This window comes from Lasioglossum baleicum, chromosome 4 (genome assembly GCF_051020765.1).
Source record: "Lasioglossum baleicum chromosome 4, iyLasBale1, whole genome shotgun sequence".
In the NCBI taxonomy this organism is placed as follows: Eukaryota; Metazoa; Arthropoda; class Insecta; order Hymenoptera; family Halictidae; genus Lasioglossum; species Lasioglossum baleicum.
In genome coordinates this window covers 18,596,723-18,617,891 of record NC_134932.1, presented here as the reverse complement: position 1 = coordinate 18,617,891, position 21,169 = coordinate 18,596,723, and the positions used below count along the sequence as shown (strand labels likewise).

General features: G+C 39.7%; 1 protein-coding gene across 5 annotated transcripts in view; it reads left to right on the top strand.

The window, feature by feature from the left end:
- Nucleotides 1-21,169, top strand: part of LOC143207819 (agrin-like) — a 580,688-nt gene that overhangs the window by 324,122 nt on the left and 235,397 nt on the right. For all 5 annotated transcript variants that reach the window (XM_076421623.1, XM_076421620.1, XM_076421622.1 and 2 more), the window contains one exon: nucleotides 19,716-19,925. In XM_076421623.1, the coding sequence (XP_076277738.1) occupies nucleotides 19,716-19,925 (210 nt within the window). The remainder of the gene's footprint in view (nucleotides 1-19,715; nucleotides 19,926-21,169) is intronic.

The window sequence follows — 21,169 nt, the reverse complement described above, 5'->3', positions numbered from 1 at the left end:
CTTGTTACATAACAACATTACTTTTATTACTGAATATATATGTATATGTGTGTGTATAATTAATTTATGTAAAAATCTTTCTTGAAAGCATCTTTAAGATTTTAATCATAAAGTATACGAACTAAGTACAATAATGTAACTTGTTCTAATCCAATAAAAACTAATCCAATATTCAGTGAAATTAGACTCGAAAAATTCATTAGTACAAATAGAATTTGTTAAAAAATTCTAAGCTGATCGTCAGTTCTGGTAATACGATTACATGATCGCGGCTATGAAAAAAATACTTGGCCTTTAACCTTAGGATTCTTCTTGAAGTCGCAGTGTTCTTCGTTTAAAGCTGCGCTACATTGTGTTCACTTCGCGCGTGCTACTTTCAAAGTAGAATTTTTTTCTTTAAATAAAAGAAGCCTCCGCGGTAACATGCGGCGATGTGAATATTAGAGTACTGGTACAGCTAAGTCGACAAAAAAGAATAGAAGTATTAACTTGGTGGAGGATATCAGGGGTAACTCGATAATGCGGCACGCACGGATACTCCTACTTTGCCGGGAGAACAAAAATTTTCGCCTTGAAATGTGCATTTCAGAGAACCTGAGGAACTTCGATTACCGTTATCATTGTCCGTGGTATGCATTTGCAAATTTCATGACCAGAATTCAGTTATACAACGGCAGACACGTTGATTAAAATTAACATTTGACCTCGGACGATTGTTGCCCTCTGTGTACATATAAAATTAACAATTATACATATATGATGTAATATTATGTACGCGGAGCGTTTGATTAACTGATGACGTAAAATATGCAAGGGTAAACCACATAGTCTGACCATGTCGATTATTTTCACTGCTATAATGGATTGGTCGATATATGCTTTTATCAGGCATAAAGCAATTTCGAAGCGTCTCCAATTTCATCAAACCAATTTTCATGATTTTAATGATACAACAATAGTAACAAGTTAAGAGATTTATTACTACATCCGATCTTGAATGAAATTTTGTGTTGCTCTTTTTTTGGCTAACATTCTTGGAACAAAGAAAATAAATAAATTGCAAATTTGTCTTTTTGTGCAGTTGTTGTTCTGATTCATATTATGAAAAAAGAGACTTAACCGTTCTAAGCCAGCATAAGATTAGATAAATGGATTTAGTTATTTCTATCGGGCAATAGACGTGGAGTTTTCCAGTGAAAAGAGCCATCTGCTTCTATTTCACTTCTCCTGATACAAATGATCCCTTAAATGGATACACACAAATGAAAGGAACCACATTTTTCATTGCATTGCGCTCTTTCACATAGTGCAAATACCACAAGCAATCCTATCCTTTTCAAGTGCTACTTTATAAAGCATTGAATTATTCTACTACAATACTGGCAAGCGGACTGTAACTCGGGAGCCAGTTCAAACACAGGGTATGTTTGCACAAACATTCTTCTTTCCTTTTCTATTATACTAGCCATTTACCTTCCGAAATGGAGCCTGGATATTATTAAACACCCCGTATACCATAACACGGAATGCTCTCAGAATACTAAAAAATTTGCAAATATACATCAGAAAATAGAAATCAGGTTACCTCGTTTTCGAATTATCTTGCACATATTTTTGTCGAATTCTTTTGTAATCTGATAAATAAAAAGAAATAAAATATTATTTTACTTCATCCAGAAATTCTAAGAATGCAGTTTAACCGAATTTCCACTGCGAAATTGATCATTTGAACGTATAATTGTCAACATATGCAATAATAATTTGATCACCCACTTTCTAGACGTAGCTGTATGAAATTCCAACATCTATAAATGCATCTTATAAACAGTTTTTCCTATAGTTATTATAAAAATCAGTCGAGTGACATTCTTTTATATTCGTTTACTCAAACCGTGACTGCAGCAATATATTATTCTCACATAGAATGAAACACCATAAATTTCCCATTATCGCCGAAAAAAACTAAGTATGTCAATGCTTTCCCCGTGCATTGTACACCTTAGGAGAACAGGAGGGTTGAAGTCGGAATTTCCTGAAAATTCTCTTGGCGCTTTCATAGGGCACAAAAGCTCCTTGGCCACGGTCTCTGCCCGAAAGCCCGTTTTTATCCATGGTTATAAATCTCGTGTACCACGGTGATTCCGGCACACTGTACATCAGCGATATTAAGGTTGAAATTTCCGCTCGTTAGGGGCATTTGTCGCGAGACGCAGAGAGCGAGAGAGCGAGAAAGAGAGAGAGAGAGAGAGATTCACGTTGCGTGCACGCGTTCCACGATAATCGCGGGGGTGGTCCGCCAGTGGTGGCTTAAGGGTAAAGAAAATCGCGCGACGATTAAGCGTAGAGGGCCGTGTACACGGAATTAGCATTGTAATTGCAGAGGGTGAGGTTGCGGTTCGACCGGTCCTGAACCACCCTCCCGCCATCCCCAACCCTCACCCCACCCCCAACCCCTAAACCCCAACCCCCAGGTCCGGCAAACCACTGTCGCGCCGCCATCGTAAAACGCAGACTGCCGTACGCGCGGCAGATCGACCTGAGTTGACCTATCCTAACCCACTGCGGCTTGACCTAACCTCGCTCCGAAGGGGGAAAGCTTGGTGACCGAGCGATCCGCGAATACTTGAGCCGAGGCTGCTCGAGGGTGGCACGGAATCGCGATTTTCATCGTCGGTGACGGCGATCGATAGCCTCGGACATTTTTCGAGTGGCTACGACGCTTAGGGGATGACGATTCCTCTTCGTCCTGCTATCGGCGGCTTGACTTGGGAAAACGCTATGTTTCTTTGACAGTGTTCAAACAGCTGTTTTTCCTTTTGTACTTATTAATTTGAACTTTACTAACCCGGAACTGCTATATCACATCAGCATACCTTTCAGTTAGAGTCCAATGTTAAATTCGTGAAATTATTGACGGTTTATATTTATCCAGTTGTTAATAATTTAATTTTTGGCAACGGTCTGACAGATCCTATATATGTAGTAGCTAGTTTCTACGTCTATAATACTATGGTGAGATCATAAGAAGGTCCCCGAGGCAAGACGTGTGTCCCTACTCTTTACCTTTCCCCTTCTACGACGCTATTCCCCACGCTTCCGCCGCGGCCCGGTAGCAGAGAGACGGTAACTTTTCCCCTCAATTCATGCTCCCTCCCCTCATCTGGTGACACTGCTGTCTAGGACCTTCTAGTCCTGTCACCACAACAGTTGATGGTTAATCAAGGCTTCTCTATTTTCATAATATTGAGATTAAAACAATTTTGAAAGTATTTTATATCTATCCAAATATTTTAATAAACGTAATACTCACAGCTAGACTGCGGATTTTATGCATTCTTGACAAGTAATTTGAAACAGTGAAAGGACTGGAAGAATTTCCTGTTCGCAATTTTTGAATTTATACAAGGAAACATAATTTTCTTCCAGTGAATGGATAGATAATCCGAGTGTTAGTGGATTAAGCAATTAATACAGATTTGAATGTGTAGGGTATAGAACCAATTCTCAAACAGGAGATTCTGTCTTACTGTTGCACCGTATCCGATCTTACCCGATCGGATTGGTAATTAGCCCCGTTTGCCAAGTTCCTATAACAATCCATCCAACGGGCTGATGTCGTAGCCTCGAATTGTCACGTGGGACAGGTGGCCAGCATCAGGGCGAATCGAGACGAGACGCTTGTGTACGTAGATTAACGTTGCACCGTTTCTGGATCTCGACCGTGCCAAAACGGTTCACTGTTTGGGCTGTATGTTTAACATGTGTTTGAATATTCCGTAACATGTTTCCTATAATGCGTTGGCTCTTACTATGTATTAAGTATTAAGCTATTTACGAGTAAAAGTTTACGAGATGCTTGAATTTCAATATTCCGAACAGGTACCTAGTACAACATTTATCCTCTTCCAGTTGATATTCATAAGTAGATCCTTCAGTCTGCATGAATATAGAAATTCGCTCGGTATTAAAATTTAACTATCTCCTTAGCTAATGAGTTTCAATTATAGCCAGTTTAAGTAGCACTCATTAACCTAGATTCCACGAAAATATTAAATTCGATAATAATATATTTTAAGGAAATATGATCATTCGATCAAATCTTTTTTGACAGTGTTTGTCACTCCTTTCATAACTCAAACAACTATATTTCGGCTCTAAAAATGTGTTCTGCTTACAGTAATTATAATCGAGATTAGGAAAGACAATGAAAATTTAATATTTTCAGTCCACGAATATTATTTTTCGTTATATAAAACCACAAACATTTATTTGCATCTGTTCCGTAAATCAACAGAGCACATCTTAACAACAGTATATTTGTGTAAAAACCACACTCTAATTTCCATAGTACGCGAACTTTCCAGAGGTCTGTGTTTATTTGACGCACGTTGCTTTGGGCAGAAGCCATAATGAATTTCCAGCGAAATTCGAGACCGAATCATTACGAAAATTCGGCGAAGCACGCAGTGAATTTGCTGGAAAATCGTTTCACGGTTTATCGTGAATTAGACGGCGAAGTTTACAAAATATTTGCTTTGATCGAACCCTTTACGGTTTTGGAAACTTTTGGGCGCACATTTGGCGGGCTGCCGTGATATCGCAGCTCTGTTGATGTTTCCCTGTTCCGATGCCGTTGCTGCAAGCAATCGCGAAACAACAGAATTCGACCTGGTTCTTCTTCTCGTCCCGTTTGTAGACTTTGCAGCGACGCGCCTTGTACCGTTTCGTTCTTTCCCCCATGTAATTTCGAATTCGCTAAGATATAAGGGCTCCTCAGCCAAGTACATGTATACACACTAATTACGAGTCAGTGTGCATCGATCACTGTTGCACCTCTGCTCCCCCGAAGTAATTAGTGTAAATAGAACCGTCCGTGATAATTAACCGTACAACACTACGCCGCAACACGGCTGCACAATTGCTCCTGTACTGTACTACCGAAGACTTATTGTTAAATGTAAGTCTTAGCTTGTAAAGAAATCAAATTAGCGGAATAATAAACGGCGCCAAGTGATAATAAACCAAGGGTGCGGCTTGTGTGGACGACTCTTGTAACACTCATCCGAGGAAATCTTGTTCCACTAACACATTCTCGTGTCTCTGTGCCCACCGTTATCTTACATTTTGGGTCACAAAAGCCAAAGTAACTTTCTGCACGTTGTAAGCCAACGTTGTAACTATAAAATAAAGTATAGTACTTAATTTTAGTACTAAACTAGACTAGAAACCATAACATTCTTATAATATTTTCACTGTTTTGTATTTTACCTACACATTTTCGTTATAAATATAAAAGCGTTACAAATACAAATTAAAATGATTAAATTTATTGTGATTTTAATAGTAATTTTTAAAAATTTCATTGGGTAATTTTTACAGATGATAAAAATGTATAAATTTTTATAGGTAAGAAAGTCTCCGAAAATGGTTTTCACAGCGCTAGGAATATTTATGTAAATTTTTGTTCAACTAAAAAGAGATAATATTCGTTTGCCATCGATCAATAATATTATTTGGCATGCACGGTGGCAAGAATAGAATTTTTTCGGTATATTACTTCAACGCAAAAATAAACTTCTAGTGCTAAAAACGTTTCGGTCTTAATTCGTAAAAACAGTGTGGATACATAATTAACAAATTGGTATGACGAATGATGGACGCCCGTATGAAAAATACAACATAGTCGTTTCCTTCAAAACGCGAATAACTCCAGATATAAACTTTCATTAAGCCCGAGACATTCTCAGATTCGTTTCTAGAACGCTCTTGTAAAAACTGCATATGTTATTTATACTTGGATACGGTGGTTTCTTCGTATTCGTACAGAGGTGTTATTTTTACGAATGTTTAGTGAGGTCACTTGACGAGCTTTTTTGGAAAAATCAATTTCTTACTTACATATGCCTGACGTTTTATTACACGGGGCTAAAAAAGTTATTTCAGCAGGGATATATCAAGATGCAGTCTTCAAGAAAAGACAAATATAAATGGAACTATATTTGACTGCAGGAGATCTATGTCGCGTGAGAAGATACGATATGTGCGAGGCTCCTGATTTTATGCTGCATTACTTTCGAAGTTTCTTCTGCTGGGAAACTGCACAATATTTTTGAAACTGTAGGAACTTCGCGCTTTTACTAGATTACGTTTTATAGAGATGTTATATTTTTCCAAGTTCTAGATTTTATGTAGGCGTGCACGAGAAAATCATATTCCGAAATGTCATCTTCATATGCATTAATACTACAAAAATTTCCCCAACGAAATTACAACAATGTTATATGTATACGTAATTATTAAAGATTTCACGTGTATTTCACGTACACGCACTTCAAATCTTCGAAGTACTTCTTACACGTACTTCTATTGAGTCTTAAAACATCTGGTCTTTTGGCGCAAGCTGCCATACTTTTTATTAATAGTTGCAGCTCTGGATAGATTCCATAAAATACGTACGTCCTTGACGTTAAACCTGTAGAGCCAATTTAGGTGCACACTTCAAAGGGAATCGGTCATAAGTAATTTCATAAATATTTCGCATATGGTCCTCGATCCATAAAGCAGTACACGGGGGTGCTGGTTCCAAGATGGACGCGCAAGTAACGACCCCATTGACTGTTGTGTCGCATCTGGAAGTTTACGACACCTCAATCGCTATTAACTTGGAAGCTGGTGCACTGGAAGTGCACGTGCTCACTAGGAACGCAATAAATTGACTTCTAGGACTCGAACTCTAAAGCTAATTCACTGAAAGCTGAAGACACGTACATACTAAAAAATAGAGGGCTCCAATCATCCTCACTGGTCATCCCATTGCACAATCATTCTGGTGGTACGAATTTTCGTTCATTCTGCATGTCGTCTTTAATCGTCTCTACTTTACGCTTTACTAAAGAGGAGCTCATAAATAGCAAAGCATTAGAAGATTTTAAGGACACGATTATAATAATTTGCAGCTTTAAACAATTCTTAAGAAAAGAAATTAGTGCAAGTAATGACGATGAGTGGAAAAGAGTTAAGCAATAGAATGCTTAAAACGGTTATGGACACCGGTGGATAGCATAGCTGATGTGTATTCGAGTCGCAGCACTATGACTCCCCCATAAATTCAATGTCACGGTAAGCAAGCAGATTAAAACTTCGCCAGTTTGAGGATCGAGGGACTAGTCGAGACTGGATTAAGGGCTCGTGAACCGTAACAATTTCTGTCCTTCGATCCCGTTGGTGGTATTCTATTAGAGATCGATTCCCAAGGTGAAACTCATGAAAGGAATATGACCGCCGCTCACGAGTAATTAACCTGGCTTGGTAGTCGAAGCACGAGCCAATTATCATGGGAGATTGCGAAAAGGATGGCAGATCGGAGACAAGGATATCTCGCCGCCTCTTCACCGAGGATAATTCCATCAGCGGACGCGTAGTTGCTAAAAACGATTAAACTTGAAAGCGGCATCTCTGGTCAGGATCAAGCCGCCCTTTTTACCCTACCTTCCACTTTCAGCTCCTTCTTAGCTCGGCCGGTTTGGACTGACTTCTTTTATACGGCCATGAACGATTAATGCCGGCTGAACTGCGAAAAAGGAAGTTGCCACGGGGCTCGACCAGTTTTTACGATACACGGACCGTCTGCTACCCTTGTTACAGCTTTAATGTCCAACCTTTAGAATGTCGTAACGGGATTGCGAGTTCTGCTTCGTTATTAAGCCACTGGATTGGGTCTGCTTCGAGTTCTTTATTCAGACGCTCCGAGTATCGAACTGATTCGTAAATCTCGAGTTCATGTTTGTTTCAGAGATGTGTGGGCCTTACAATGCGTCGGGTACTCGACTATTCGTAGCCAGATTAGGACTTGTCTCCCACTCTACTCTTCCCCTTCTACAATGCTATCGCCCCATTTGCCCTCTGACCGGTGTGGGGACGTGTGACAATGTCACATGACTCACCCGATAATGACAGAGAGAGAAGGTAACTGTACTCCCCTCAATCTCCCCTGTCTGGCGACACTGTAAGTAGGAACCAGAACCTAATCCTGACTGGGGAGAAATTGAGGGGAATTCAGTTACGAGTTGCAATCAGTAAATTGCGTATTTGTGCATATAACTTCAAAGGTGGAAAATTTGAGATTTTGCTGTCGCAATATACTGTTAAGAAATGTCAAAGGGTCCCATCCTCCGTGTACGTCTCCTCAGTCATTGGTATATAATAAAATTTATGCGATTATCTGTAATCTCGAAGTGTGTTATAATTCAATCTGTTTCCAATTCTACGATTGTCTCCGTTGGTAAATTTAATGCCAAGCAATCACGTCTTTATTCGAGCTTCATTGTCGGAATAACGGCGTTAAATATTCTTGTTGAATGTTCTTTAGGTACTGACTCACGTCGCGCCAGTTTGCATTCTACTGGACGAAGGGATGTCAAACTATGTATACATATCTTTGATCTTAAATAACTAGTATTATATTGATCAATTTCATACTTTCTGTCTTTTCCGATATTAATGTTATGTTCCAATGTCACATTTGTTATTTCAGACAGACACAGACTAATGTACCCAGAAATAAATGCACTCACAGAGATATCCTTGATTCGGAGAGACACCGAGGAATCTCTAAACTTATTATATTTCACACGTGATTCTGAAGCTCAGGTATAATTTTGGCCACTTGGATTGACATCATTAATTCCTTCATCTGACTTACTTCCATTCAAGGTCCTATCTCTGGATCTTAATAGTCTATTTTTCAGAGACATATTTAATCAATCGTTATGTGTAATCTAACAAATTTTTGGTGACACCGAATGATGTTACTGATTGTCAGTATTGCCAACAATATTACGAATATTCGCAGTGAAAGAGATAAGATAATAAAATGAGAATAAAAGATATGAGGAACCGAATAAAAATCATATATGTTTCCTCGCGAGTTTCACTCCTCTGAGAATTTATCTACCGTGTGAAAAAGGATCGGATATGTTTCGCGGAGCACAAGATTCAGGAATAAAATAGGAGGCTTTTCATACTACTTGATGACCACGGCCTAATTTCTGGCTCTCAGCAGCAATTGAATAAGCTGGCGAAAGGTTTCAACCTCTATTCTGGTATTTAAATCGATCATTAACAGCTTGTGAATGACCCACTCGAGCTGGATAATTGGCTGCGGTGCCGAAATGAGCACGGAATTTAAAGTTAATAAATGATCCCGATCGGTGCTATCGATGAAAGGAAAGGCCTCTGCACATTGCCGTCTTCTCGACGAAAAGTTTCAGCCCAGCAGATCGTCTCGTCAGCCCTGGTTCCTTGATCAAAGGAATCGAATTCTCTTAGGGTAGGAGAAGATGTGGGTCGAGACGATCAGAGAATGCGTGTGTGTATTTGTGTGTGCTTGTGGAAGAAAGAAAATTGGAGATGAGAACTCATCTTCGCAAATAGAAGCGATAATTTATTAGCTGGCTTTTCTCCCCCGTATTTTCGTGAACCAACGATCTCGAGGTCAATATTTGCAATATCCTGCCATTAATATTCTTCGTTCTCGCGTCGATCCTTGATTTATTACCTGACAATCTGATCACTGAGAATTCATTTTGTTAAATGGCGAGCGATTGAACGACTAAAATGTTCCATAATGTAGATGGTATTAAACGATAGCAAATGTTCGTGTCCGACTTGAAAATAATGCACAAGCAGTAACATTTTAAAATACCACTCTGGTTTCAACCATTTTTTCAGACTCCAAATAGTGTACAAGTAAGTGGCGCACTTAGTTGAATCACCCTGTATTTAACACATATATCCTTGTTATTTTTATAAAATAATCCAAAATAGCCACTTTTATTGCCTCGTATCAACCGTTTCAATCCTTTTTCACGGGAAAACGTGCAGTCGTGGATTTCCGTATTGCAGGGTTAAACATGCTGCGATAGTTAAAGTGTTAATTAAGCTGCGAATCCCGTCGCAATTCGTATTTTTCTATCCGTTATCCGATTAACGTCAAGTCTGTCGGAACAATCGTAATTTCGCGGTGGCGTTGCTCGGCGAGGACCTACGACGGAAACACGTAGTACGTAGCAGCGTATCCAGCGAAGAGTTAACGGCGAGTAATTAGCGGAGTTTATTCAAATAATTTGTGTACGCATGAGAGGTCACGGGCTCGGCTCAAGTTGAAAGTTGAAATTGTGGCGTGTATCGGGAGGACAAGCCGGTCGAGAGACACAGCCGCTTACACGTGCAACACACAGGTAAGTGGTTCGGAGAGACTAATCAAGTGGCACGCGGAATAATTGCACTCGCTGTGCTGCGGCAACTAGGAAATCCGCGCACCCGGATCGAGTTTGCCCTTTCAACAATCGGATAATAATTGTCCCGGTTAATGAACCTTGGAGGAATGTCGGTTTCCACTGTTATTGGATTTTCTGCTCGGCTCGATGCTTCTTGCAACTTGCCAATTAGCACTTTGTCTGCGTGTATACGCGGCCGCGTTTAAAGATTATCGGAACCCCGGGATCTCCAGGAAAAGCCAAGCTACGAGAAGATATCCGCTCGTTTACGTTTGTAATTAAAGTTCCATCCGAGAGCGTTTATAAACACTCGATGTTTCGCGAATTCGAGCGAAATTCTCTTCTTAATTAATTATTAGGCTGCGCGAGCGCTCCTCGAGATTCCCGTTCTTCTTCGCTAATTTGCACCATCGGTATGTTACTTTTGATAAATGCTACGGAACTTCGCTCGAGCTCGTACCGACAGTTTGCTGGCTCGTGTTAAAGGCGTTCCTAGCTTTGCAAACGTATTCTTAACGCAATTTTCCGAATTCTTTTGCCGCTGTTTATTCACCTATCCGACATTTTATTCGTTTAAGTTTAAATCAATGAAACAATTTCTAGTTGGCTACTTTCTATCTAGTAAAACTCTGACTACAGAGAATAAAATTCTACTTAATTCTGCTTTCCTAAAATTTGCCTACGAAAACGGGGATTTGCATTGGCTTCCGTCGTCTGTTTAAAGAAAGTCCGTTGTGTTCTTAGAGGAAATTTTAAAGAAACCGATCATAAGCAATTAGAACAAAATAATCCTAGTTGTAACTACAGGCTAATAGATAGTATTTTTGAAAAAGTTAACATCTTCGGAATTATATATTTTATAACAAGTAATATTTTGATGAACAAGAAAGTTCAACGAACAATTAAATACTGAAGAGAATGTTTTTCTAAATATAATTATTGTTGCAAAGTCGTTTTAAAAGTTCGCATTTTAAATCCGCGATGAAAGTAGAAACACCAGCGACGTTAATTGTTTGTGTTCGTTGAAAGTATTTGCAGGTTTAAGCGAGGGATGCTCGTTACAAAGCAATCACACTCTTACATGTTCGTTGAAGGGGTCGTTCACTTTACTTTCTCATCCGCGTGCGCCAATATTTGAACTTTGGACGTGCCCAAGGCAAGTAATTACGACGCGTGAAATTTTGTAATTTTGACGAGTAAACAAGTTTCGGGTGTTCGCTGTCACGTTAAACGCCTCGTTGTAAGCTCCGGTTACTCGCGGGACAAGTGTAGATTGATCGAGCGGGGCGGACGTCAAACGAGAATTTCGTGGCAGAATTTATAAACGTTAATAACAACGCGAACGTGTTCCAGAATCGAAAGCTATCGCCTAAAAGTTTGATGGAAATTCGCGAGTTTATAGATGGATTCAAAAGAATGAAAGTCGAACGAAATTTTATATTGTTCACTATCGGAATCAGTTAAACTAAAATGGAGCTGTGTTGTAGCTCGTTAATAGAAACGAGAGAGGGAAAGAATAGGTGTAGAAGAGTGCGTACAAGAGAAAAAAAAGCTCCATTGAATTTTAGTTTACGATCTATCAAGATTTTTGCATAATTATCATCAGTATTCGCGTCATACGTCCCACAAACCAGTGCGCGGACGACAAGAAACGGCTAGGAAAAAGGGTGATCGCGTGAAAGGAACCATCTTTCCGATCGTTCGATTCGAGACCGTGTCGGTTTCTTGCTCAGCTTGCTCACACTCCCTTGGCAACTCGATCATCCGTCATGATCCATCTTGCTCGGCTATCGAACAGAGTAGCTGGGTCATTCCATGCCAAACGGATCACTTTTTGGACGCCGCGCCTCGTCAGACATTTTGACGAAATTGAAATACGATGTAGCCCATGCGAAATTTGGAGGGGGAGGACTTAAGTCATCGTTACTCTGCACATTTTTATGCAAATTCTCGCTTCCATAAAGCATTTTAAATAATATGCCAAACATTAATTTGTTCGCTTACGAAAATTATATATGATACAAGTAAAATAGCAATATTATTCATTTAAACGATCTGATATGACTTATCAATTTAGTTACGGATTTTTATGCAAATTCTCACTTCCGTAGAGTATTTTCTAAAATTCACAATAGGCCAAACATTAGTTAGTTCGTTTACAAAAATTATGATACAAGTACAGTAGGAATATCATGAATGATCATTGATTTAAACAATTCTTTATGTTTCACCAGTCTGGTGAATCAACAGATTGTAACACTTTGCCTATATGTAGAAACTGATACATTTACTGGTACGTATACAATATAAGTGAGTTACTGAAATGTACATTTTCTTTCGCCGACATCATATGGAAACACAAAGAAACGTGTTCTATCGTTTTGTCCCCGACTGTACATTCGCAAAACTATGCCTTGGATAGTGATTTAATTTTTATGGTTTAGCGAGCAGGTGTGATTACGCGCGTCATTAACGGACAAGGATTTATGAATTTCAGGTGAGAATGTTATTTAATTAAACGGGGGGCTAATGGTGTGCGCTCAAAATATATTCGAGGTTGGGGGTGAATTAGCGCGTTATCGTCCGGCGAAATCTCGACGGCGAGGGTGCCTTGGAACCACCCTTGCACAAGCGGTTATCTGCCGCTTGTCCTTATCACGATACGAGGTGGCCAGTTATGCACTGTCGACGTTATACGAACGTACCGGTACTTTAAAACGATCGTAAACGACGATACACAAGTCGTCCGTGTCGCGCAGGGGCAAACTGCCGCTGTTAAAGACCGTCGATCGCCGAATGAGCTCGTTTGCGACACTGTCTTCGTTCGTTCGCCACATTTCATCGCCCCGTGGAACAGCCAGTTCGCGATAACGCGCGACGATCGCCCTGGAATTCGACGGCTAACGTTTACCGTCCCGCGAAACACGACGGCGTCAACGAAAATGACCAGATTGTTTATCGCGGAATGACTACACGCCTCGCGTTACACCCTGATCCGGCCTTCTTTTTTTCGGCCGCTACGACGAAAGCGTAAACCACCGATTTATTACGAGATTGCCGATCATTATGCAAATTCGCCACGTAAATTGTATTACAAAAACTGGGCTATGGAGAAATTGATTTTGCTAAGTGAAAGATAGGCTCTGATAAATTAGAACCGCCACTTGTTAACTTCATGTAATTGATTTTGCGGCCAGATTCGCAAAAGGGCTGCTCTTTTCCTTGCGTAACCTGAAATTTTTGCTTTTTCCTATGTTATCCAGTAGATTTGGACGAGGTGTGAGAAATCCAAGTTTCGATCGTGGAGGATCAATGATTCAAAAGCTATAAATGTTTAAAGTTAAGCTATTTCTAATGTTTTTTAACAGGTTGGCGCCACCATTATATATTTTCAATAAAGAAGAAGTTGATCACGTAGATTCCCTTAGCTCGCATAACTACTTATTTATATATATGTAATATGAGATTGCGCAGATTAGTGTACGAAAACTCCTTGATGTTGCATTTTATTATAATTATAATGTAGTGAGATCACAGCAGCGCGTGTTTGTGGTGCCACCTAGCGGCTCCGCTTGGTAAGCGGCGAGTGACCGTCACTACACACAACATGGCGCGCTAATCCGTCAAAAACACTGGACATCGTTCTACTTTAAACATGCATTAGTAACAACCATTGATCCTCCAGGATCGAAACTTGGATTTCTCATAACTTCTCGTCCAAATCTACTGGATAACACAGGAGAAAGGGAAAAATTTATAGGAGAAAGGGAAAAATGTCAGGTTACGCAAGGAGAAGTTTTCCCCGCAAAAGTAATTTCATTTTATATTTTCTTGCATGCTCACTGTAGAATTTCATTTAAAGTGAGTCCAGACGTATTATTATACTCCACTGTATTTTTTAATGAAATTATCATAGTTCAAGTATGGAGAATTTGTCGAGAATCGTTGTTGAAGTTAATTTTGGGTGGTATTTCCAGCGTGGAGATTTGTAATTACAGCGAGGACTGTTTCAAAAATTGATATCCAGTTCGATGCACGTCGAATGTGACACGAATGAAACAATTCCCCCTTCACTGCGTACCACGCCAACAGTCGGCCATCTTTGATTGCCGGGTATTCGTTCCGTTTCACGCGTTTCATGCATTAATTCATCATTCTAGTCGAGGTGATTGACACTTCGAGTAGAAAGTCATCGAATGCATTGAATTTTCAATGAGGCCCGTGGAACACGACCTTTGAATCGGCCGACAGATCACGCCGGACGAACGACACGATCAAATGGCCCACAGGAATCGACTCGTCCTCGGGTAGAACGATACGAAATGTCGCTCGGATGACATCAAAGCGTCCGCGGTCCGAAAAATTGATGAGGTCTGCGCCGCGGTATTTGCTATTGATTAATTTCGTCCAGCCTGATGGTCACCGATCCACATTGAAATTCTGGCGTGAACATTAATCCGTGAACATTATTAGCCACGTCGAAATGTGACTATGAACTGTATTTTGTCTCTATGGCTATGTGACCGATAATGCGATCGTAGAGCGATGTGCTCATGATTTTGCCATCGTTTTGTCGATTGGAATTTCGAATTTAAACAGGTTTCGTCTATAATGACATACGAGAAAATATTTACTGTCAGTCGTGACTGATCTATTGACAAGAATTTTTGGAACATTCTCTATCTCCTCTAACTTCATACACACGGTGTTCAGCGTATTCAGACACTTCAACGAAAAATCATCAGTTCTCGATGTTTAACAGATTGTTAAACGCAATGTTATTTGCAGTAATGGAACATGTACATTTCTTTCTCTCAACAGTTACAAACTACGCGGCATATGAATCGTACCAAGACAATTGTATCAGTGTAAGGAAGAGGCCAGATCAAGTTCAGAAATATCCACGGTACAAAGAAAACTATTGCAGATTCTTGAAGGATACGTGTACTTCGTACGCATCTCGTCGTTAACGACAAACGAATTCCAGCAGGGCCGAACAGTCCTCGTCGATTAATTCTCGAACGAGTATTCTCCCGTCCGGTGGGAAATTAATCACGACGACGTTTTCGACTAACGGGACCCTATCGCAACGATTCCTAGAGTAACGAGAATGTCGCCACTTGTCCCGGCAACTGCGAACCCTATAGACGATTGTTTCTCGAGGAACGATAAACATCGAGAATTCTCAGCCACCATTAATCGTATTAATTACTTACCAGATTGCAGTTCCATATTGAAAACTTTCATACACCAATTTGAAAATTCTGTACATTTAAACGTCTGTGGAATCTTGGGGAAATTTTTTTCTTGATTGAGACTGCCGTAGATGTAAAGATTGAAAGTTCCTGTTTATAACGACAACTTAAAAATTTATTTACGATTTCTTTTTAGTCATTTTATCGAGCTTTCAATGAGAGATATGTCGTCAACTTTGCAATAGTATAAGTTACACCATGAGGGTTTCACACGATCGAACTTGTTCTTCATTTTTATTCCATAAAACAGTAGAAGAAAATCGTACATCAATTTTTAAGGAGTCGTTATAAAGAGGAGGTTTCAATCTTCAAACATATAGCAGTTTAATTTGTGAAAAAATTTTTTTTAAGTTTTTAAAGGCTTTTGAGTTTGCAGTATTTTTTGGAAAAACTCTCACCTGCTTTTACAACATTATCATAATTTAAAAAATTGTTGGAATTACTGTAGATGCACAAACTCATTACCAATACGCTGACACTTCCTCAAAGGTTTAACTAACACACATCCATATAAAATAATCAATTATAGCTCATTCTTACCTTTCTGGTATTAATCCGGCTCGCGAATCTATTGTTAGCAATCACCATCCATCCTTAAACAGAAGGAGTCCATTACGGACAGCTTGAAATCCTACAAAGAGAATTCCCCACGCACCCAGAGACCTAGCAGAAGCGACCCGTCGTCGAGCGGCTTGAAATATTAGAAAAATCCGCTTCGCCACTGAAAAAAGAGGGTCAGCATTGAAACGTTACATGGGGAACACTTTGAGCGAGCTCGTCCCGAAGGCATTTCCGCCAGGAATGACAGCAAAACCGTCTTACCCGGGGACAGAGCTCGTTGTCGCTGGTGTCTGTCAATTCTCGCGAAGAAACGGGAATCGTCAAAAGGTAAAAACGTCTCTTTATCATCCACTTTCTTTCAGCGAGGCCGTTCGTTGCTCGTCGATCGTCGAACGGACCTAGCTCATCCACAAACTCTCTCTCTCTCTCTCTCTCTCTCTCTCTCTCTGCCTCTCTCTCTCAGCCCAAACTCGAAGAAGAAAAGGGGTCGAAGAAAAGAGAGCCCGTTGGGACGAGAGAGGGTGGAAAGCGATCGAGCCCGAGAGGTTAGCGGTGTCGGTTGATTTTTTCACGGTGGATCAACTTGTCCGCCATATTAATGACCGCGGTGCTAGGATTATCCGTCGAGGTTACCCAGCGGTCTGCCTCCGAGCTGAAGCCAACTTTCCCGGAAAATTGATTGCGCTTCCTTGAATCTCTCCGCGACGCTCGAGAAAAAAGACGTCGTCGTCGCAGAGTCGGGTAAAAAGGGTGTCGTCGATGGGGGACCGACGGACTCCTCGTCGACGGTTACTCCTCTTCCCGGAGCGTCATCGGGCCGGCGCTAATTATTTTCGTCGAGCGTCTCCCTTTAATTGGTGTTTTCTTATCGACTGTCCCTCCCGGCGTAAGAACTACAAAGCCTTCGAAACACGAATTTCCGCTCCCGACGCTGCAGTAATTCAGTTCTGGAAGTTCGTTCGTCTCTTCGCCTTCTTCCTCTCTTTTCGGCAGAGCTCCGTCTGCCTACTCATACCGTGAAACTTTCGCGAAAGCCTCTCTCTCTCTCTCTCTCTCTCTCTCTTCGTTTCTCTCAAGACTGTACCCGCGGTCTTCGTTAAAGGGAATCGTTAAAGCAACGCGGCCGTGGTTCGCAGTGGACTCGAAATCTTTGCGGTCGCCGGGCCTCTTCACCGGGAAGAAACAGAGGGAAAATCCTCGAGATCCTTTGATATCTGACTGCAACATCGCTTGGCCGGAAAGCTGTTTGCGTTTGAACCGAGCCGTCGCATTGCGCGGGATTATGGGCCTTCGGAAGCGCTCACTTTCTTCGCCACTGATTTCTTGTCCGACGGATTAACGCTCCGACAGCCCGCTACGATGACGATTCGCGATAAAGTTCGCCTCGGTGTAATAAGTGACTGACAGACCGACTAGTTCGTTGTCTTGGTAACGAGCTACGAAGTCAAAAGGAACCGATCGCGTTCTATGCTCCTTAGCCTCTTGTGCTGGTAATTGTTTCACGCGGCTACGCGTGACCGTGGCAGCAAGAAAGAACTTTTTTGAAACGAAGGGTTTAACGCTACTGAGGAAATGAAAGAATTGCGAAACTTCTGAGGAAGTGGACCAACGAAAACATGTGTTTGTAATAATTTAATGTTGGATATCATTTTTGTCACCTGTTTTTCATAATTCCTAAAAAAATGAGTAAATTTGAATGAATTTAATATTGGAGGTTCACAGCCTTGGATAAATTATATTTTTTAATTTGGAAAATATTCAAACTAATCGATTAATTTGTTTTAAATATGTTTGTTATATCTACAGTTCGACGAAGCACATTAACATTCACGAAATTGGTATTATTATCATCATTATTATTATAACTTTATTCATCTTCCATTTATGCATGTATTCAGTTATTCATTTGTATACATAATTTATTTTAATATATCCATGATAATCGTTTATAAATTTCCATATGTTCCTATATATATGTTCCGGTTTATTTATAATTAATTCTAAACGAACACATGAACGTCGTCGTTTTGTAAAAATTCGCCCAAATTTAATTAATACGTGAATTAATATTCATAATATATTCGAAACCTTCTTCATTTCAAATATTCGAAATTTGATAATATAAACTTCTGGGAAAATGTATTTTGTTTTAATATTGTGGAAATCAATCGATATACGGAAATTATTTACTTTTTCTTGATTTGTATAAATTATATTCCAGCGGAATTATCGTGTAGAGCTCATTATTAGAAACTGTATGAAAGAATTAATATACCCATGATAAATGTAAAAAGATTTTGAAATGTGTGTGTGGGATTTTATTTGAAACTAGACGTCAATGGTAGTTTGTAGACTTGCTGTAGAATTACAATAGTATTAAATATGTACTAAACAATTGAGACTAATTTTTGTATGTAAATTTAAAAAATTTTGTCATTACGAATTGGAAGCTTCCTTCATTCCGTAAAAGTTAGGTCGAAATGAAAATATTAGATATTCTTGACACAGTAACTTTAATGTTACATTCATCAACATGCAGCATTTATTAAATTTGGTACGTTTCATAGTTTCATAAAAAATTAAACGAAGCCGGGGAACGCTTGTATATTATCGTGCCGAAAGCATTTCACGGTTTCCCAATTCATTGAGAATTGCGGGCATTATAACGGAGAAAAATGGGAGTGAAATTCGTAGCGTAATGTTCGTTTATTCTAAATATTGCTGCTTTTGTATGTGTGGCTTATTAATAAGCTTTCGAAAGTGGCTGCGTGAATATAAATGGCAAGCGATTCAATTCCCGTCCGCAAACTTTTTGGCTTCATTATAATACAGATAAACACAATAATTAATCGCCTATTCCTGTTAATTGTGTATCAAAAATAATCGACTGCTAACGTTTAACCTCTGCTTTATTGAAAATTCAAATGTATATCGCTTATTTCATAGTATGCAAACACGAATAACGAATTTAAAATTAAAATGATTCATTTACTAAATAACTTTATGGCATTATACTTACTTAGCGATTGGAAATATTGAACGCATTCTGCTGATTAAATAGTGTAAAATTATATCTTATCCCCCACATAATAGGCATTAAACGAATGCCTTACATATAATTAGGTTCCATTATATTCAGAATACGTCTGTTAGCCAAACCAAAATTTTATTGCAGTTTAATTGAGACGCATTAAACGTTACAGAATTTACGATCCCAATATTCTTAATTGTTCGTATGGTCCTTTCAGGTAATTTCGTCGTTGATCACGCGTTTATCAATTAAAATTTCATTGTACTTGTCTTTTATCTCTGTTTCTAACCAATATGAACAACAAGCTAACGGTGCAGATACATGCAAGTGCAATTTTTTAAAATTTTCTTGAGAACTTGTCAACAATATACTATGATTTAAAAAATGTTTGAAAACCCCCTCGGTAAAGAATGCAGGGAAACAAGAGAAATGAAACGACAAAATGTTTTGGAAATATCGCTTCTAGAAGAAATTTACATGGGTGAGGGCACAATGTCCGACTTCCCTTAATCGTTCGTTTCGATACGTGCCGCGCATTTTCGCGATACAAAACAATGGTTTCTCTACAAATTCGTCTCATTCTTGTTCCAGAACCCTGCGAGAAGACGTATTGTTCCTGGGGAGCGACGTGCGTCGTGTCGGAGAGCGGAAAACCTTTGTGTCAGTGCCCCACCGATTGCCTTCCGACCCCTGATCCTGTCTGCGGCTCCGACAACGTGACCTACACCAACTACTGCCACCTTGGACAGACCAGCTGCCTCATGAGAAAGAATACACGTGTGCAGCACCAGGGCGCTTGTGGTGAGTACAGTTCATGAATTGCATGTAGATCGTATCAGGATATCCTCTATCTGTAAATACGAATATGTATACATATGCATCTGAAGATTTTCTCCACTGAATTACTTCAAATACTCCGTTTAATTCTTAACCCTTGACAGTCGCAGAATGACTCAGAGTCACTACTAAACATTACTGTACCATTATTCACAATATTGTTTGAATTATTATAAATATGTTGGAGTCTAATCAATTACTACACATTTAAGTATTGTGTGAGGTATTATGTCAATTTCATATACATATATAAAATGAAGAAAATCAGGTACAATAGAATTATTCTAGGTTGGAAGAAATGTTTAATTTTCAAGTTCAAATAGCTCCGACTGCGAAGGATTAATTAACTAACTTGGAAACCTCGAATAAAATCTCGAAGACATTATTGCTATCAAAGAAAAAATATTATCAAATCTGTGTCGGCAAAAAAACTGTTACGGCACTATAGTTTTTTAAACAAATTGGAAAAATATTTATCCTACATTTTCGACTTCTTGCTACAGAAATGTCCCCTTTTTGTCTGCACAAACAAATCAGAAACACCCTGTACAATAAAATAACAAAAATTTTTAGGAGCTTCACTGGATTCACAATAATGTCCCAAATGTTCGCTTCGATTTTGATGAGTGACCACAGTGTGAATTCACGGTAATTTTTTTACAAAAGCGTGATTAAGGCGAAGTTTGGTACACGCTATGACATTATTTAACAATATGAAACGTGCGCATTCCGAGAGAAACATGTATGACTACACTTTGGGATTTCGCTAGTCACCAACACAACGAACACCGTCCGAAGCATTCAAACAAACACAAAGAGGACCTGTCGGATGTACGCGGCACGGTTTCAAACAACGAAAGGAACGCGCGTCATCCGCAGAATTCGCGAAACCGTTAAATGATAACGTCGTGATATTAAATTTTAATCGAAGAATTTCCGTCGCGTTTGGAAGGGGAAGGGGTAGGGGTGGAGGTAAAGAATTCTGTGCGCGCGGCGATCACAAAGGGAAAGAATTCGAAGAGCGTGCGTCATATCGACATGACGCAAAGTGTCCGATCACGTACAAAGAATGAAATTTCATGTCGGCCGTGTTAAACTGTGGGTTATGGAACGATCACACACGGCCCTGCGAAATACGTTGACGAGAAAAGAAATGTTCCGGTGTTTTTGGCATGCTCGAGCCGGTTCGCACGCGCCGGAAATAACCG